This window comes from Polypterus senegalus, chromosome 14 (genome assembly GCF_016835505.1).
Source record: "Polypterus senegalus isolate Bchr_013 chromosome 14, ASM1683550v1, whole genome shotgun sequence".
In the NCBI taxonomy this organism is placed as follows: domain Eukaryota; kingdom Metazoa; phylum Chordata; class Cladistia; order Polypteriformes; family Polypteridae; genus Polypterus; species Polypterus senegalus.
The window spans coordinates 114,777,364-114,796,168 of record NC_053167.1 but is presented as its reverse complement, the minus strand read 5'-3'; the positions used below and the strand labels follow the sequence as shown (position 1 = coordinate 114,796,168).

At 36.9% G+C, this 18,805-nt stretch overlaps 1 protein-coding gene across 1 annotated transcript in view; it reads right to left on the bottom strand.

The window, feature by feature from the left end:
- The window catches only part of dennd1b (DENN/MADD domain containing 1B), a 393,949-nt gene that overhangs the window by 143,272 nt on the left and 231,872 nt on the right, over positions 1-18,805 (bottom strand). Inside the window, exons 10-11 of the mRNA XM_039734662.1 lie at positions 17,419-17,519; positions 647-692 (exon numbers count right to left, since the gene is read on the bottom strand). Of these exons, the coding sequence (XP_039590596.1) occupies positions 647-692; positions 17,419-17,519 (147 nt within the window). The remainder of the gene's footprint in view (positions 1-646; positions 693-17,418; positions 17,520-18,805) is intronic.

Sequence of the window (18,805 nt, the reverse complement as noted above, 5' to 3'; positions counted from 1 at the left end):
CTGAGCTGTTAATTTTCATATCGGTAAAGAGAAAAGTGGGGTTATAAAACTCAGTTTGTCACAGCAAGTGACGGCCAAAGAGACACCCATGCTGAGTTCATCTCATTATACAAACTCAGATATGCAACTGTCACTAATACTGTTTGTGATAAACACAATGAGTACCTGCATTGTCAAGAGCATCAGCATCATTTATCAGTATGCATGTCTACTGTGCACCACTGCAATTACTGTCTACCATGATACATCGAAATTGAGGGGGTTTCTCTACTAGGCAGGCATACTCAGAAAAAAAAAAATCAGTCATTTTATAAAATAATCAGTACCCTTAGCTGACCTCAAATATTTTGCATACTTGGCTTCATTATAATTTCAAATTCTCCATTAACCAATCTGCATATTGTAAACCACTTTTAAGTAGCAGAGAGTGGCTTGCTTCTAACTGAAATTCTTCTGGATATATAGCAATAGACTAAAACTCCCTGGCACAGCCAGAGAACACTTAAACGTATTGTAGCTCATCATACATACTGTACAGTTTCTATAAAATACTCATTTTTAAATGTGCTTATGTATCAGAATAATAAATATACTGTAAGTTGAAATTTTATACCACAGAGTTTAAATGTATAAATGGAAAGCTTACCTCAATTAGACTTAAATGGACTCCAATTACATATGGCATTGGTGCACTGTAAAGATAAAATTGAATTAATCAATGTTTGAAATTATTTCAACTGTTAACGTTATTAAAGACTACAAAAGCAAAGTGCTATAAATGCACTGTCAGCATTATGACAAAAACATAATTTTTATTACAATTAAAATATTTATGTACTTAAACATAAAAGGATGCACACTGTTAGTCTAAAAGTATTTCACATCTACCTCACAATCTTAACATTCTAAATAGTTAAGGAGTTGATCGATTAAAATGCATGCTAGCCAATCTGCAGCAAATTACAGGGACAGCACAAGGTGATTTTTTTTTTTTGCCTTTCTGTACAGACAGGATTGCGATTATGTCAGCAATTACTATATTACAATTTCGGCTATATGCAGATGTCTACTAGTCCATTTTATTCAAAGCAGTCCAGTCTGACTGATGGTACATGAGAAGTCAACTGGTAAAGCAGGGCCACAGGGTTGAGGTAACCAAGACACAATCACCAGCTAAATACAAGTGGAGTTATCACACCTGCCCTAAGCTTAAGACGGGCACTTCTACAAGAAAAGAAGCTGATTAATAGCTGAGCATAATGGATAACAGTGGGGAACAGTGGCCATAATTAAAAAAAAAATTGGCCAATACACCTCATAAAAATCACAGTTTTCTTTTTAGCAGGATACATACACACACTATATATTACTACACAATCAGATTTCCATTAGAAATACAGTAAAGTTTCATAAAACACATTATAAGTTACTATATTTAAAAATCATTACAGGGACATTCATTCATCCACTCTTTTCTAACCTGATTACACAGTAGTATTGTGGGAACAGTAAAATCTGCCAAGGGGACTATTTCAAACTGGCTATTAAAAAAATGCATCTTTCTTTCTCTTTAACGCAGATAGAGCCAACTTAAAGTCAACAATTTGCCAATACAATGAGAAATAATAGAATAATTAAAGCATTGTTAAATGAAACGAAACAAATATACCCATCTCTAAGTAAAAGTGAAATATCTTAACTATTTTCAAAACAAAGTATGAACAACATAATATCCAAAAAAGTGTATTTACTGCAAATGAAATCTTCAAAGGCGCTAACAAGACTACCAGGTTCCTGAAGGTCTTACACATTGTACATTGTATAATGCTGCATTTAATAAGTACTTCCATTTCCAAATTCACTGATATAAGCTGCTCTAACTTTTTCTTGCAAATGGACTAAATCTTGTAATTTGTCATTTTGCATCTGCTGCTGGACATTTCAATTAAGTTAAGCTGCTAATAAATCACAGAGCTGCCCTTGTTTCAACATCTGCTCTTCACTACCTCTGCAACACTCGCATTTCTACAGTGGATTATTTTTTTCTTCATCTTTTTCAAATACAATTCTAAATATAACAGGATTCTCCGTTTTGTGCCATAATTATTTTTAACTACGAGTATAATTGCTTTACAAGGAGACAAATAAGATTTTGTGAATGGATTCTTGTTTTTCACATCATTAAATTTAAGACCACCCAGTTAGTGTGTGTATCTGGTTTATTTCTTTGTAGGTTTACACTAGAGGACTCTTATAAAACAAGATAAGACAACTTCACTTTTGTATTTCATTTGCATTCCCTGTTTTGTTCAGAAGCTTTTTCTGAACATATGTAGTAAAGTTAATGACAAAATGGACTTTCATCAAGTGTGAGCATTTAATGCTCCATCCATGGCAAAATATAATATCTTAATGTTAATGAGCAAAAATAATGATTTTCAAAGTACAGGACAAGCACTCATCACATCATAATCTGATATATTTCTAATCAATACAATTTTTGGGAAGACTTTTAAACTACTTCCATACAATTTAATGGTAAAAGTCTTGCATTTTTGCAATATTTAACTGCCAATCAGTTTTAATATTTTGGGAATCTTAAGGGCAAACTGGACTTACATTTGCTATAAAGTAATTAGTAATCAGTAGACCCTTGATTATCAATTGTAATGACAGGGATAGTGTGATTAGATAAAGAAGACTCTACAGTTAACCACATATATCTAAAGTACCTGCTGCTGACTCAGAATAAAGACTAACATCTGTGGAAGTGCTAGCAAAACCATGGCATCAAAATTTGGGTAATTTTGCATTTCCTTATCAAGTTATTCACAATGACACAGCGGCAATATAAATGTTAACTTTATGATTTTGCTTTTTAAGTAAACAACAAGATGGAAGAAGCAAATGTCACTTATACTGTTGTGTAGATTTGTTTACTAATATTGAGCTAGCTGACAGAATCTATGAGTAAATGCTTTTCCATAAAAGTGCATTCTTCCACTAAGCTATTCAAAGCAACAATGTAAATTACCATGAAATAAACTACGCTTACAGTGGATAGCAGAAAACATAGGAACACTCCAAAGTTCTTTCCCAAGCATACCAAAACAATAACTAGGTACAGATCATTGCATAACTGGAAGAATTTTATGTAAGTGACTTTCTTTTTCTTTTGTCACTGTAGCCATTCATCAAAATTATATTGTCTATTTAGTCTAATGTGGCAATGAACAAGCCTCTAACAGCAATCAGGGTCCAACGCAGTACACAGTCATACACAATGACAGCAACTGCAACAATTTAGAGCCAACAATTAACCTAAGGTAAATATTTAGTCAGATACTATGTGTTGTCAGAAGAAAATCCAAGTGGATGACAATCTGCTAACATATTGCAGCCAGGATATTAAATAAGGTCAACAAAACTGCATGGTAGCAGACCAAACCACTGTGCTGCTTTGGAATTACAGTGGGATGCAAAAGTCTGGGCAACCTTGTTAATAGTCATTATTTTCCTGTATAAATCGTTGGTTTTTACAATAAAAAATGTCAGTTAAATATATCATATAGGAGACACACACAGTGATATTTGAGAAGTGAAATGAAGTTTATTGGATTTACAGAAAGTGTGCAATAATTGTTCAAACAAAATCAGGCAGGTGCATAAATTTGGGCACCGTTGTCATTTTATTGATTCCAAAACTTTTAGAACTAATTATTGGAACTCAAATTGGCTTGGTAAGCTCAGTGACCCCTGACCTACATACACAAGTGAATCCTATAATTTGAAAGAGTATTTAAGGGGGTCAATTGTAAGTTTCCCTTCTTCTTTAATTTTCTCTGAAGAGTAGCAACATGGGGGACACAAAACAACTCTCAAATGACCTGAAGACAAAGATTGTTCACCATCATGGTTTAGGTGAAGGATACAGAAAGCTGTCCCAGAGATTTAAGCAGTCTGTTTCCACAGTTAGGAACATATTGAGGAAATGGAAGACCACAGGCTCAGTTCAAGTTAAGGCTCGAAGTGGCAGACCAAGAAAGATTTCGGATAGACAGAAGCGGCGAATGGTGAGAACAGTCAGAGTCAACCCACAGACCAGCACCAAAGACCTACAACATCATCTTGCAGCAGATGGAGTCACTGTGCATCGTTCAACCATTCGCGCACTTTACACAAGGAGATGCTGTATGCGAGAGTGATGCAGAGGAAGCCTTTTCTCCGCCCACAGCACAAACAGAGCCGCTTGAGGTATGCTCAAGCACATTTGGACAAGCCAGCTTCATTTTGGAATAAGGTGCTGTGGACTGATGAAACTAAAATTGAGTTATTTGGGCATAACAAGGGCGTTATGCATGGAGGAAAAAGAACACAGTATTCCAAGAAAAACACCTGCTACCTACAGTAAAATATGGTGGTGGTTCCATCATGCTGTGGGCCTGTGTGGCCAGTGCAGGGACTGGGAATCTTGTCAAAGTTGAGGGACGCATGGATTCCACTCAGTATCAGCAGATTCTGCAGACCAATGTCCAGGAATCAGTGACAAAGCTAAAGCTGCGCCGGGGCTGGATCCTTCAACAAGACAACGACCCGAAACACTGCTCAAAATCCACTAAGGCATTCATGCAGAGGAACAAGTACACCGTTCTGGAATGGCCATCTCAGTCCCCAGACCTGAATATAATTGAAAATCTGTGGTGTGAGTTAAAGAGAGCTGTCCATGCTCGGAAGCCATCAAACCTGAATGAACTACAGATGTTTTTTTAAAGAGGAATGGTCCAAAATACCTTCAACCACAATCGAGACTCTCATTAGAACCTACAGGAAGCGTTTAGAGGCTGTAATTTCTGCAAAAGGCGGATCTACTAAATATTGATTTCATTTCTTTTTTGTGGTGCCCAAATTTATGCACCTGCCTGATTTTGTTTGAACAATTATTGCACATTTTCTGTAAATCCAATAAACTTCATTTCACTTCTCAAATATCACTGTGTGTGTCTCCTATATGATATATTTAACTGACATTTTTTATCGTAACAACCAACGATTTATACAGGAAAAAAATTACTATTAACAAGGTTGCCCAAACTTTTGCATCTCACTGTATTAAAATAGCTTTGTTTTGATTTAAAAACTCTTTACAAAATTACTCTTTCAATGAAATATACACAAAAACCAAGTGAAACTTGCTTTGCTCAAAAAAAGAATAGTATGGTGTATGTACATTACAGGTATATGGCTAAAGTTTTGTGGATCACCTGGCAATCACACCTAAATAAACATATTAGACTTCCCATTCCAGAACCACAGGCATTAATACAGAGTTGCCCAACAGCCCATCTGCAGATATAACAGTCTCCACTTTCCTGGGATATCTTTTCACAAGATTCTGGAGTGTGTCAGTGAGAATTTTTCCCCATTCAGCCAGAAAAGCATTTGTGAAGTCTAGTATGGTTTTGGATAACACCACCAGGCTCACAATCAGTGTAGTAATTCTAACGATATTCAATAGGTTTTAGGCCTGGGCTCTGTGTACGCCATTAAACTTCATCCACACTGAAGTTGACAAACCATGTCTTTGTGGACCTGGCTTTATGCACAGTCAAACTGGAACGGAATATAGCTTTCCCAAAATGTTCTCATGAATTTGGAAATGCACAACTACCTTAAAGATCTTTGTATGCTGTAGCATTATCAGTACCCATTCACTGGAAACAAGGGGCCCTAGCTCAAACCCCTGAAAAACAGCCCAAAATCATTAACCTTCCTACACCAAACTTTACAGTAGGCACTATACTGTCCAGAAGGTAGCATTCTCCTGGAATCCACCAAAGCCATATTCATCCATCAGACTGCCAGACAGTACAGTGTGATTCATCACTTTAGAGAACATATTTCCAATGCTCCAGAATGCAATGGCAACATGCTTTACACCACTATAGCGGACGGTTGCCATTGTGCCATTTGATCTTAGACTTGTGTGCAACTCCTGACACATTGTTCTTGTGCTAATGCTGCTTCCTGAGTCAGTTCGGTGATCTGCTGCGAGTGATGCACCAGAGGAGAAATGATTTTTTGTGCTATTTGCTTCGGAACTCAGCAGCCTCGCTCTTCAAGTATGTGTGGCTTATACCATTTTGTGACTAAGCTGTTGTTACTCCTTGACACTTCCACTGCACTATAATAGCACTTTTGGGTGATCAGCGCAGATCTAACTTAGCAGAAGTTTCATATACCCGTTTGTAGCAAAGGTTAAAGTTGCTGAGCTCTTCAGTATGACCCATTTTACTGCCAATACTTGCCAATAAGAACTGAATAGCTATGTACTTAATTTTATGCATGTGTTAACAAAAGATGTGCAGAAACACTTCAATTCAATAATTTGGAGGGGTACCTACAAAATTTTGGCCATTCAGTGTATCATTGCAAACAAGGAAGTCAGATAAGAGATGGTTATTTCTGTTTATAAACTACTGTACATAATCTATCACCTTTCATATGAACTATTATTTCATCATACCCAACAATTTGTGGCATCTTACTTACCATCTTGGTTTCACTTTTACAAAAAGACTACCCACTATGCACTAAATCAGAAATTTAAAAAATACATACTGAATACTTTGACTAATTATTTTTCTATAATTATTTTGTAAATTTAATAACATAAAATACACATTTTAATATTGGACATTGCACTGTTGTAGTGGTTACTATTGCTGTTTTGACACTCTTGGTGACTGGCGCTCATGGGTTTTTCTCAGTACCTGAAGGTGCCCAGATACGAAAGGTGTACTACACTAGCAGAGAAAATTAATTAATAGAAAAAAATTTTTGTTAAGTCTGACTCATGAAATGATTAAACTGAACAGATGAGAAAAAGGTGGAAATAAGTTATAGCATTACTTAATTAAAAGTGACAGTTGTTTCTTTTACATTTAAAATATAAAAAAGTTATAAACATTTTATGCATAATCACTAATTTACCAGGCATGTAACATACATTTATGTTTTTTTGATAATACTTGTAACTAGATTACATGTAATTCATTTATTTGGGTGGGAGATCAGGAACTCCGATTCCAAAACATATGGCACCAAAAGAGCATCACAAATTCAATGAAATTTGTAGGTGAAACTTTATTTAGCCATTGTGTAAAAGTAAATAAGCATAGGATTAAGGTATAAAATATAATGCAAAAAATGCAATGTCCAGAACATAACATGCAACAATTGTAAGAATTTATTTCACATTTCTTTCTCATAAACTATTTGCTGTAACACTTGAACTGGGAACTACCGGTCAAAATACAGTACTAAATTATAAACACAAAGCGGAAAGGAGGAGGAAAACATGTCTAGTTGGGTACTGTACATGTAAAGATCACTGTTAAGAATGCAAGACCAAATTTAAAATAAGGCCCTTATTCATCCTTCATTTGCTCACTGAAGTTTACCTATAAATTCATATATTAGGCTTTGTTTTACACATCATCTACCTACATATTCATTAGTTGTGCTGCTTAAAACAACATTATCCTTCTTTCTGATTCCCCTTCCTTAGCAGACAAATATTAATCTTTGTGTTTTCCTCCATATTTTAATGCATGCTTTTTATGTTGCTAATGCTGATATTTGTGTTTTCTCATTCTGAAAATTCATATTGTCTATAGCGTTATCCATCCTTCTACGAAATTATTGCTTTCTAAGGATTCTGAAGTTACAGCTCAATGGCAATACTTTTAATGTGAACAGTGAACATGGTGAATTAGACTTGACCACAGACAACATGCAGTGCCATCCCTATAGACTGATCACCTTAAAATCAGTTGCCTGCAAATTATTTACCAGTAACTAAAATGATCAAATAATCCTTTTAAATATACATTAATTTTGATTGAAGTGGTACTCATTTTTAAGAAGTGAAAAGATATCAATTACAGATAATCAAGTTAATTATACAATTAAAATTTTAATAAATTTTTATTTATCCCACAAACAGTATGAATTAGGATAAACACAATGAGAGAATACTGCTGTTTATATTGTGAAGTTGTACTTAATCCACTGAACACCAATTAACTTTACAACAAAATTACTGAATAGCTTATATTTAAATTAATAAAGCTATTTAATAAAAATGCAATTATTAAACTGATCAAATTTGCTAAAAAGATGTAAACAGTAGGCCTACATGCTGATTCTTCGCCAAAGGGGTCATGGATGACCCAGTGTAATCCTCAAAGGATCTTTAGGGGGCTGCCTGGAGCACCAGCTTTACCAAGGCAGTCTATGGTTGCTGCTCCAAAATGTAAAAATTCAGTCCCCAATTGAAAGTGAATGGGCCACTATAAAAGGTGTGGAGTGAGTATAGTATAAACTATATATAGTTATATATAGTATAAACTGTATGGAGCAACTCGCCTATAAGGACACAGATTCAAATTATTTTCTGTGCTACCAATGGCCTCCAAGTCAGGCAGCAGAGTGTTATGGTAATTTAAAAAAATGATAAGAATCTACTCTTTTTCTGTCATTTACTCTGGAACTATGATGTGAAAATGTACTGAATTACTAACAATCTATTACCCATATGCTGCATATTTTTTAAACATTTTAAAATAAATAGTCCATGCTCATTCAGAAAGGATGAAATACAAAAGGTCGAAAAGTAAAACTGAATATTTTATCATGAAAATGAGACACATGGATTATTGCAATAATGCCAAATTATTACAGTTAATTTTTAAATACCCTTTAATTCAATGTTTATTTTGTATAGACTTACCAAACCCCTAATTGCAACTACAATATTAGAGTTTTCCCTTAGAAGGGACACCTGTTTCCTCCGAAAAGTCATTTAAATAATAATTTTGTTATCATGTAAATAGGTTTACCTTTAGATACTTTTCAAAAAGTATATAAAAAAATGTTTTTCTTCTATTTCTTGCTTTATATCTATAATAATAAAGGCAAAGCTCTCACTGACTGACTGACTCACTGACTGACTCATCACTAATTCTCCAACTTCCCATGTAGGTAGAAAGCTGAAATTTGGCAGGCTTATTCCTTACAGCTTACTTTCAAAAGTTAAGCAGGTTTCATTTCGAAATTCTACAACTGTAAAACGGTCATAAACGATTTTTCGTTCTGACGCATGACAGCGTCCGCCATGTTGAACTTTCTTATTTATGGCCCCATCTTCACGAAATTTGGTAGGCGGCTTCCTGCTAACCGAAACACGATGTACTTACTTATTTCGATGGTATGAATCCACTGTCGGCCGCCATATTGAATTTTCCAATTGCCACCAATTTTCAAACTTCCCGTAGGTAAAAGGCTGACCCCATCTTCACGAAATTTGGTAGGTGGCTCCCTGCACTAACCAAAACCAATGTACGTTCTTATTTTAGGTGGTATGGCGCCATTGTCGGCCGCCATATTGAATTTTCCAAACGTCACTAATTCTCCAACTTCCTGTGTAGATATAAGGCTGAAATTTGGCAGGCCCATTCCTTACAGCTTACATTACAATGAAGTTAAGCAGGTTTCATTTCAAATTCAAGTAATGGTCATAAAGGTCAACAACATCCGCCATGTTGATCTTTCTTATTAATGGCCCCATCTTCACGAAATTTGGTAGGCGGCTTCCTCGCTAACCGAAATCAATGTACATACTTATTTGGTGGTATGACGCCACTGTCGGCCGCCATATTGAACTTTCCAAGCGTCACCAATTTTCAAACTTCCCGTGTAGGTAGAAGGCTGACCCCATCTTCACGAAATTTGGTAGGTGGCTTCCCTCTGCTAACCAAAACCGATGTACATACTTATTTCGTGGTATGACGCTACTGTCTGCCGCCATATTGAATTTTCCAAACGTCACTAATTCTCCAACTTCCGTGTAGGTAGAAGACTGAAATTTGGTACTTATTTCGTGGTATGATGCCACTGTCGGCCGCCATATTGAACTTTTAATGGAAACCGATGTCCGTACTTATTTCGTTGGTATGACACCACTGTCGGCCGCCATATTGAACTTTCCAACATCACTAATTCGCCAACTTCCCGTGTAGGTAGAAGGCTGAAATTTGGCAGGCTCATTCCTTACAGCTTACTTACAGCAGTTAAGCAGGTTTCATTTCGAAATTCTACACGTAACAGTCATAACAGTCAACAAAGTCCGCCATGTTGAACTTTCTTATTTACGGCCCCATCTTCACGAAATTTGGTAGGTGGCTTCCCTGAGCTAACGGAAACCAATGTACGTACTTATTTCGGTGGTATAACGCCACTGTCAGCCGCCATATTGAACTTTTCAACAGTCTTTATTACTTATGGGCCCATCTTCAAGAAATTTGGTACACGGGTTCCCAACGCTAACTGAATCCTACTTACATACATATATCGTCCATGCCTGCACCTCGGTCACCGTGTGAGGTGGTATTGGGTCCCCCATCCCAACGCCTCCCACGTTGTTGGCTGCCTGGCTATATAAGACCGTCCGTCGCTCCGGTCTCTACATTCCCTTCCTTGCTTCTCCACGGGATTCATGTCTCTCTGCTGATAACTACAGCCTTTTTGTTTAATCCACGGCTTCTCCGCTGTTTTATTGTTTGTTTATTAAAATTATAGTTATTGTATAGGTATTTTAGACTTACTTTACATTTCTCAGGTACCCATTTCCTTTATCATTCCAACCCCATTACCATGTCTATCGAGGTGATCACTATTGATCAAAGAACTGTCACTTACCGAGTAGTTTCCTGGCCGTAGATACCACCTACCTTTTCCATTCTCTTTGTTACATATTGCACGGCCATATCAGGCTCACTCTTGATATCCGGAGGAACATTGTGTCTTATGTATTGAATGACTGGGACAGGTTCAAGGTGTGGACTGATGACGGTACAGGAGATAATTATACTACACAGGAGCACTAGAAGAGTGAAATGCTTAAGCCCTTCACCTATGGTTCTGCATGTGAGTTGATGACTGCCGCTGAATTGTTGGTTGTCGCTTTCAAGTGTACGAAATAGCCAAATATTTTACACCTTTCGACAACCGCCAATGCCTCTTAAACATCTTAGATTCACAGGTGACGATTTCAGTAGTGGACACTTTGATGTTTATGAATGTTTAAACTCTCAAAAGCTTGATGTGATTTTATTGATGAAACCGGTTGTGTGCTTACAACGCTTGACAGATGCCAAATGTCACTTCAACACAACAAATCCTGCAAATACTGTCGTTTTGAAAAAACCATGAAACTCAAGCCGTTTATGACAGCAGCAATCCAAGCTGTGAGATTTGAGACAAGATTACTGTTCACATGGCCAACTGTAAGTTACATGCTCAAGAGTAAGCTCAGCGCACAGCTTGGTCATGTTACAACCGGGCCGAACTGAAAACATGGTATACAAAGAGATCCTTAACAAATAATTGTTGGCATATTTTCCCTCAGTTTAAAAGGTTTAATTTTCTTCTTAATAAAAATTTTAATGCAGTACTTACGCATGCTGTAGCGGGTATTTTGCTAGTCTATATATATATATTCACTAAGGCAAGACAACCATGGAAAGCACGCCGGAAGGGCGTGGACTCACTAAACGCCGACAAGTGAGACACCTATGGCGCGCAGGAAGGAGCCATGCCCACCAACTCCAAGCCCATTGGATACGACAACGACTCTCAGAGCCACGGCCACCAACTTCGGACGCGACAACACAGAAAAAATGGCGTCATTTATATTCGTCTGTCGTAGAAGCCACATGCAGTGCAGGTCAGGTTAATGTCATGTGCATGTCATGCACCTCCGAGCTCGCTGACTGTTCATAGAGGCATGTTTCTGCGGAGGTGAATCGCCATATGCAGCGTGTGAAGCGGTTTTGCGAGGGTATCTCATGGGATCCTTAAAAAAATCCTTTACAACTGAGGTTAAAACACAATGAAGTAAGCAGTCTTTAAAAAACGAGTTTTCGTTATGACGCATGACCGCGTGCACCATAGCAAACTGTTTTACACGCTACATACAGCAATTCACATCCGCGACAAACATGCGTCTTCTTAGATGCTCCTGCACTTTGTTCACACCCCCACTCGCTACTATCGTGGTCGATTGTCTTGGTGGATTATATATACAAAGGCAGCCAAAACCGCACAGAGCAATGAAAACTCTAGAGTTCCATCTTTTCATTCACTTTCTGTTGTATCCTCAAACCCTCTCTTTTTAGACAACTGTGTCTTTCCAGAAGTGTTCAACCATCAAATAAATAATTATGCGGCGTTTGTTATGCTGCGGGTTCACTATTGTGTTGTATTTTGCTCTCTCCAGAGTTCCATCTTTTCATTCGCTTACTGTTGTATTCTCACAGCAACCTGTTTTAGACAACCGCATCTTTCCAGAAGTGTTTAGCATTCAATAAATAATTATGCATGACATTGAGCGTGTGTCTACCCGGCGTGGGTAAGCCGTTGAACCCCATTCGGGCTGCAAACCTTGGAATTCCCACTAAGTGCAACTCATACGCTCCCACTGCGTCCCAACCCTTTGTACACACCCCCCTCCCACCTCGCTACTACCGTGGCCGGGTGTCTTAGTGGATTATATATAAATAAGCAGCCAGATCCGCACAGAACAATGAAAAGTCTACGTTAAGTCACACGTACATCTGGACTGTATAAAGACGATGACTCAAGTGACGAGTTGGAGGTGGGCACATGAGCGGGCAATGCATACTGAACGAGAAATCAGCAGACTAGCCTGACGGACGGAACTGAATGGACGTCCTTCTCTCCTCCCGTTCCAACCTCCGCGCCGTGCACCACCATCCCTCCGTCTGGCAGGAGGAGGCGCGAGGACGGTCCCGCAGTTTTGAGTCATGGACGATTGTGTGTTGGTTTGTTCCGTGCATTGTTACAAAGTTGCTTTCTTGCTGATTTATTACAATACCGATTTTTCAAATGTTACTTTTCTCCCTGTGCTTAAAAATCATTAAAAAACCGGCCTGATTATTCGGCGTATGGTACGCTGCTGGTTGGCTAGTATATTATATATAGAAACATCTACATTTAATCTAAAATCAAAGTATCTTGAGTATTACCAAGATACCAAAATCTGAAGTGTCCAGCACCTACTTATCCCAACATTAAGCTGTGATTTTGAAGTAAAATATTAAAGGGCATTTGTGCACAAAGAACACTAAATCATCACCCTTAAAATCTACTGGAGTTATTTTCTACAAAATCAAACAGGCCTCTAGCATTTTACAGTGCCAATCACCATGAAGAGTTTTATTTAGATTGAAGTTTTCGTTTTTTGAGTGTGCATGTCGTCTGTCACACACAACTGCACACAAAGTCATTCATTCAGAAGTGGTCAAAACTGGGATGCCTAAATCTGTACAAAAATTGAAGTCAGAATTTTGACCCAGTAACTTTCTGTACATACTGCATATATACAGTGGTGTGAAAAACTATTTGCCTCCTTCCTGATTTCTTATTCTTTTGCATGTTTGTCACACAAAATGTTTCTGATCATCAAACACATTTAACCATTAGTCAAATATAACACAAGTAAACACAAAATGCAGTTTTTAAATGATGGTTTTATTATTTAGGGAGAAAAAATCCAAACCTACATGGCCCTGTGTGAAAAAGTAATTGCCCCTTGTTAAAAAATAACCTAACTGTGGTGTATCACACCTGAGTTCAATTTCCGTAGCCACCCCAGGCCTGATTACTGCCACACCTGTTTCAATCAAGAAATCACTTAAATAGGAGCTGCCTGACACAGAGAAGTAGACCAAAAGCACCTCAAAAGCTAGACATCATGCCAAGATCCAAAGAAATTCAGGAACAAATGAGAACAGAAGTAATTGAGATCTATCAGTCTGGTAAAGGTTATAAAGCCATTTCTAAAGCTTTGGGACTCCAGCGAACCACAGTGAGAGCCATTATCCACAAATGGCAAAAACATGGAACAGTGGTGAACCTTCCCAGGAGTGGCCGGCCGACCAAAATTACCCCAAGAGCGCAGAGACGACTCATCCGAGAGGTCACAAAGACCCCAGGACAACGTCTAAAGAACTGCAGGCCTCACTTGCCTCAATTAAGGTCAGTGTTCACGACTCCACCATAAGAAAGAGACTGGGCAAAACGGCCTGCATGGCAGATTTCCAAGACGCAAACCACTGTTAAGCAAAAGAACATTAGGGCTCGTCTCAATTTTGCTAAGAAACATCTCAATGATTGCCAAGACTTTTGGGAAAATACCTTGTGGACTGATGAGACAAAATTGAACTTTTGGAAGGCAAATGTCCCGTTACATCTGGCGTAAAAGGAACACAGCATTTCAGAAAAAGAACATCATACCAACAGTAAAATATGGTGGTGGTAGTGTGATGGTCTGGGGTTGTTTTGCTGCTTCAGGACCTGGAAGGCTTGCTGTGATAGATGGAACCATGAATTCTACTGTCTACCAAAAATCCTGAAGGAGAATGTCCGCCATCTGTTCGTCAACAAGCTGAAGCGATCTTGGGTGCTGCAACAGGACAATGACCCAAAACACACCAGCAAATCCACCTCTGAATGGCTGAAGAAAAACAAAATGAAGACTTTGGAGTGGCCTAGTCAAAGTCCTGACCTGAATCCAATTGAGATGCTATGGCATGACCTTAAAAGGCGGTTCATGCTAGAAAACCCTCAAATAAAGCTGAATTACAACAATTCTGCAAAGATGAGTGGGCCAAAATTCCTCCAGAGCTGTAAAGACTCATTGCAAGTTATTGCAAACGCTTGATTGCAGTTATTGCTGCTAAGGGTGGCCCAACCAGTTATTAGGTTCAGGGGCAATTACTTTTCACACAGGGCCATGTAGGTTTGGATTTTTTCTCCCTAAATAATAAAACCATCATTTAAAAACTGCAATTTGTGTTTACTTGTGTTATATTTGACTAATGGTTAAATGTGTTTGATGATCAGAAACATTTTGTGAGACAAACATGCAAAAGAATAAGAAATCAGGAAGGGGCAAATAGTTTTTCACACCACTGTACATATCTCTGTTAAGAAAAATCTACCAGAACAATTTTGCTCATAAACAACAGGCTCCAAGTAGGGTTTGGATGTGCCTATGATCTGACCTTTATATTAAATATGTTCTTGTGAAATCAACTGTCATTTTGGAATTGGGCCTGTCAAACAATAACAGAAATTATAATATTGAAATTTTAACATAATGTTTGAATCTGCAAAATATATAAATTTGGCTCTTCTGAGTAAGCAATAACTATCAAAGAACTTTCAAAGAGAAGCTAGGCCACTGAATCAGAGAAAATGCCTGCCACGACAACATTTGTTTCTTTTCCTTTGTATGTAATTAGCAGGTGAAAGGGGCAGTGCTTTGTTCATTTTTACAGGCCACAACACCATCTACTAAATATTCACACCTACAAAGGTGTCTTGTTTTTAGTAAAACTGTTTCCAACTTATTTCAAATAACGGCTAATAATTTTAAACAGTACTTTGACTTAATTATCTTCCAGTACTTTAATGATGAATTGTACATTGCTATTGCTAATGATGCTTGCTTTGAAAATGTATGTACTTCCCACTGCTAAGCTGCAGTACAGTTTATTTTGTGTTTTGTTTTCAAAGTAGTGTGCTGGTGAAAGGATTTTTGATATTTCATGCTCATGCTAAGTTGTCTATATTATTGAGAAGAAAGATGCTATCGATTTAACCATACACAAATGGAGGCAACGCTAAAATAAAAAAAACAGTATACACAAGTTTTAGCTCGAAAGATGCCAAAGATAATGGCAGACATCTGCCATTCAGAGTGATCAGGAAAAAAAAACAGTGTCAAGAGGTCTGGTCTGCTCTGGACAGCGCATAGATGGACAGATACTATATGTGAGTCCGATATAAGAGATCTATGTACACATAAAGTCACACAAAGGCACATAGTCAACTAACTTAGCTGCTTAAAAAAACTTATTAAATGATTTTTAGTAAAACTAACAACAATATGTTATTGTAACACTGTAAACTCAAAAACATACAAGGAAAGTAAAGATGCTTCACTGATACAAAGGAAATTGAACTACAAGCTGTGCTACCCATCTAAGACGGGTTGAAATCTAAGTGGTCAAAACAGACCACAGCATTAACATTTGCAGTGCTCCATCTATACCAAGATGTAGTAATACACTGCATTATTACACATTTGTGATGTGCCATCTGTCAGAATAAGAAATGCAATGATTATATGTCTCTGTTGTATGCCATTTGGTATGGCATTCATAAAAGCACTGTTAATCTTTGTGATGTCCCACTTGTAGGAATGACAAATGAGATGCATTTTGTTACAACAAAGGTTTGTGATGTGCCTTATATGTTGGAATGACAGAGATACCGCAACGAGATGGACGCACAGATACACAGACACTTATCCTTTTATTAACTAAAAATAATCTTATTTTAAAGCATATCATTTTAATTTATTAAGTCATAAACATATCTTTGTGAATATTTAAGCCACTAAACTAATACACTATGACATAATGTGTAGTTAACTATGACATATAATGTAATGTGTAATACAAATGTGTAGTGTAAGTATAAGGAACAGTTAAGTTGTAATAACTACAATCTTAATATACCGATTATTTATATACTGTAGCTGTCTAGGATCTAGAATACAAAAACAAATAAAAGTGAGCAGCACTGTATTATATATTCACATAATACAGCTGAACAAAAAAGTCTAAAAAAAATGTGTAAAACTGAATAAAAACAAATTAAACATAATACAAAAAAATATAAACTTTAGGGGTTATTCATAACTTTTACTTTGTAAACTGTTATTGCAGTAAAAACCCCAGGATAATTTACCTCAGCTGAGAATAAGATGTTAATGTTTGTTTTGAATATTATACACATTGACAAAGGTGCACAGTTTTTATTTGTTAATTTACCTATCTTTCTTTGCACTAAAATGCTTCAGGGCCACCTAAAGACCTTCAACTCTGCAAAAAGACAAATCCATGAAGGAATGGAAGCCACATTTCTTGGAAGGAGCAAAACTCCATAACACCTTCTCAACATTGATTGGTTCCTCTGGGCACAGAACTGCTGCTGTACAGCATAAACCTAATATGACTGTATTTTGTGCCTGTGGCACTATAGTGGATGTCCTACACTTTTATTCTTCTACATAAAGTTTTAAACTTTTTCAAATCATTATTGCTAATTTATATAAGAACAAGTTAACATTATTAAGTTCACCAATTAACTAAAAATGGAACAACTTTTTCAGATAACAGCTTATGTCTGGAAGCAGCACTCCTGACTACTTATAGACGTTTTCAAGTTACTGTAGCAAAGTGAATTAAAAAAAAAGACAAACATTACCAGCAGTAGTCCAAAAGATGTGGTGGGAGTACTGGGATGTATATATGTTGCCAGAACATTGGACACAGCATTGAAGTAGAACCGTGGACACATGCAGTTAACTTGAAAAAAAATTGGAAAAATGGCACATTAGAATTGTGGTGAGTCACAAATGTACAATGCACACATAAAATTCAAGACCTATGCTGAAATATACTTGCTTACTTTAAAATGAAAACTACATAATCATCTTAGAAATTAGGTCACAAACTCTGGAAAACAATATTGATTATTAAAACCTGACAAAAAACGGCATAGTTTAGATTGTGTTAGAGACAGGAGAATTTATATTTCAAGTAAATGTATTCATTAGAAATAAGAAAACAAAAGCAACAGAGTCTGGCAATTATTAACATGTTAATACATTTCTCTTTTCACATTATAAAGTGCACATGTGAAAAATGAAACACCTGAACATATTAAAAATGTAGTATTTCACAGATAATCAGGAATCAATATATATGATCTTATTTTGTATATCAAAACTGCAAAAAGTATGTTAAAAGAAAAATTAGTAAATTTTGTAGAAGAGGGAAAAATGTGAAAAAGTGTAAGAGATTATAATGACCTGTGCTGCAGTTTGCACATCTTCTAGATTAAAATAACATGATTAAATATGGAAAAAGAACAGAGGTCTGAAGGCTCCTAGGGGATATCATTAGGGCAAATTGCCAAGGAATGAAACATGAGCTGGCCAACAGAGACTCTAAGCTGAAATATTACCAAGGGACCAGTATGTTCGACAGTTGGAGTTTCAGTGATGTGTGAACCGCAGCTCCAACTATCAGGAGACCCTGCTCACTGACACACAGAATGTCACAATTGACCAGCAAACTGCCCATGCTTAACGGCTGTAACACAGCAAGAAAAAAATAAATCTTTTTACCACAAGTTTGCATGTCTCAGCCACATAGCTGCTTTGTTAAGGTTTATTTAGCTCTATCACAATGCACAAAACAATATGCCTGCACAGTAAACATTGTAAAATTCACATTAATGAGATTTTTTTTATTGCTATTAGCATCTTTAAACAAAATATTGTACATGTTTTTAAAGCGGCATCTGTTTTATGAGCGATATGTTGTGTGACGATTTACTTCACAGAGCTTTAACACCAGGATTATTAAACTCTATTTCTGGAAAGACAGCAATAACATATGGGTGCTGCTTAACTAAAATAGATATTTGACACACATATAAACACCCTTGCTTTAAAAAAAAAAATCTGAGAAGCTGACAATGTTCTTTTCCAACTAATTTTTTATCATGTACCAAAAAAAAGCTCTCTCAGCTCTGGGGTGAAAGACACTGCAAGACATGCCTTGATAATTTCAACGAATTTCAAAAT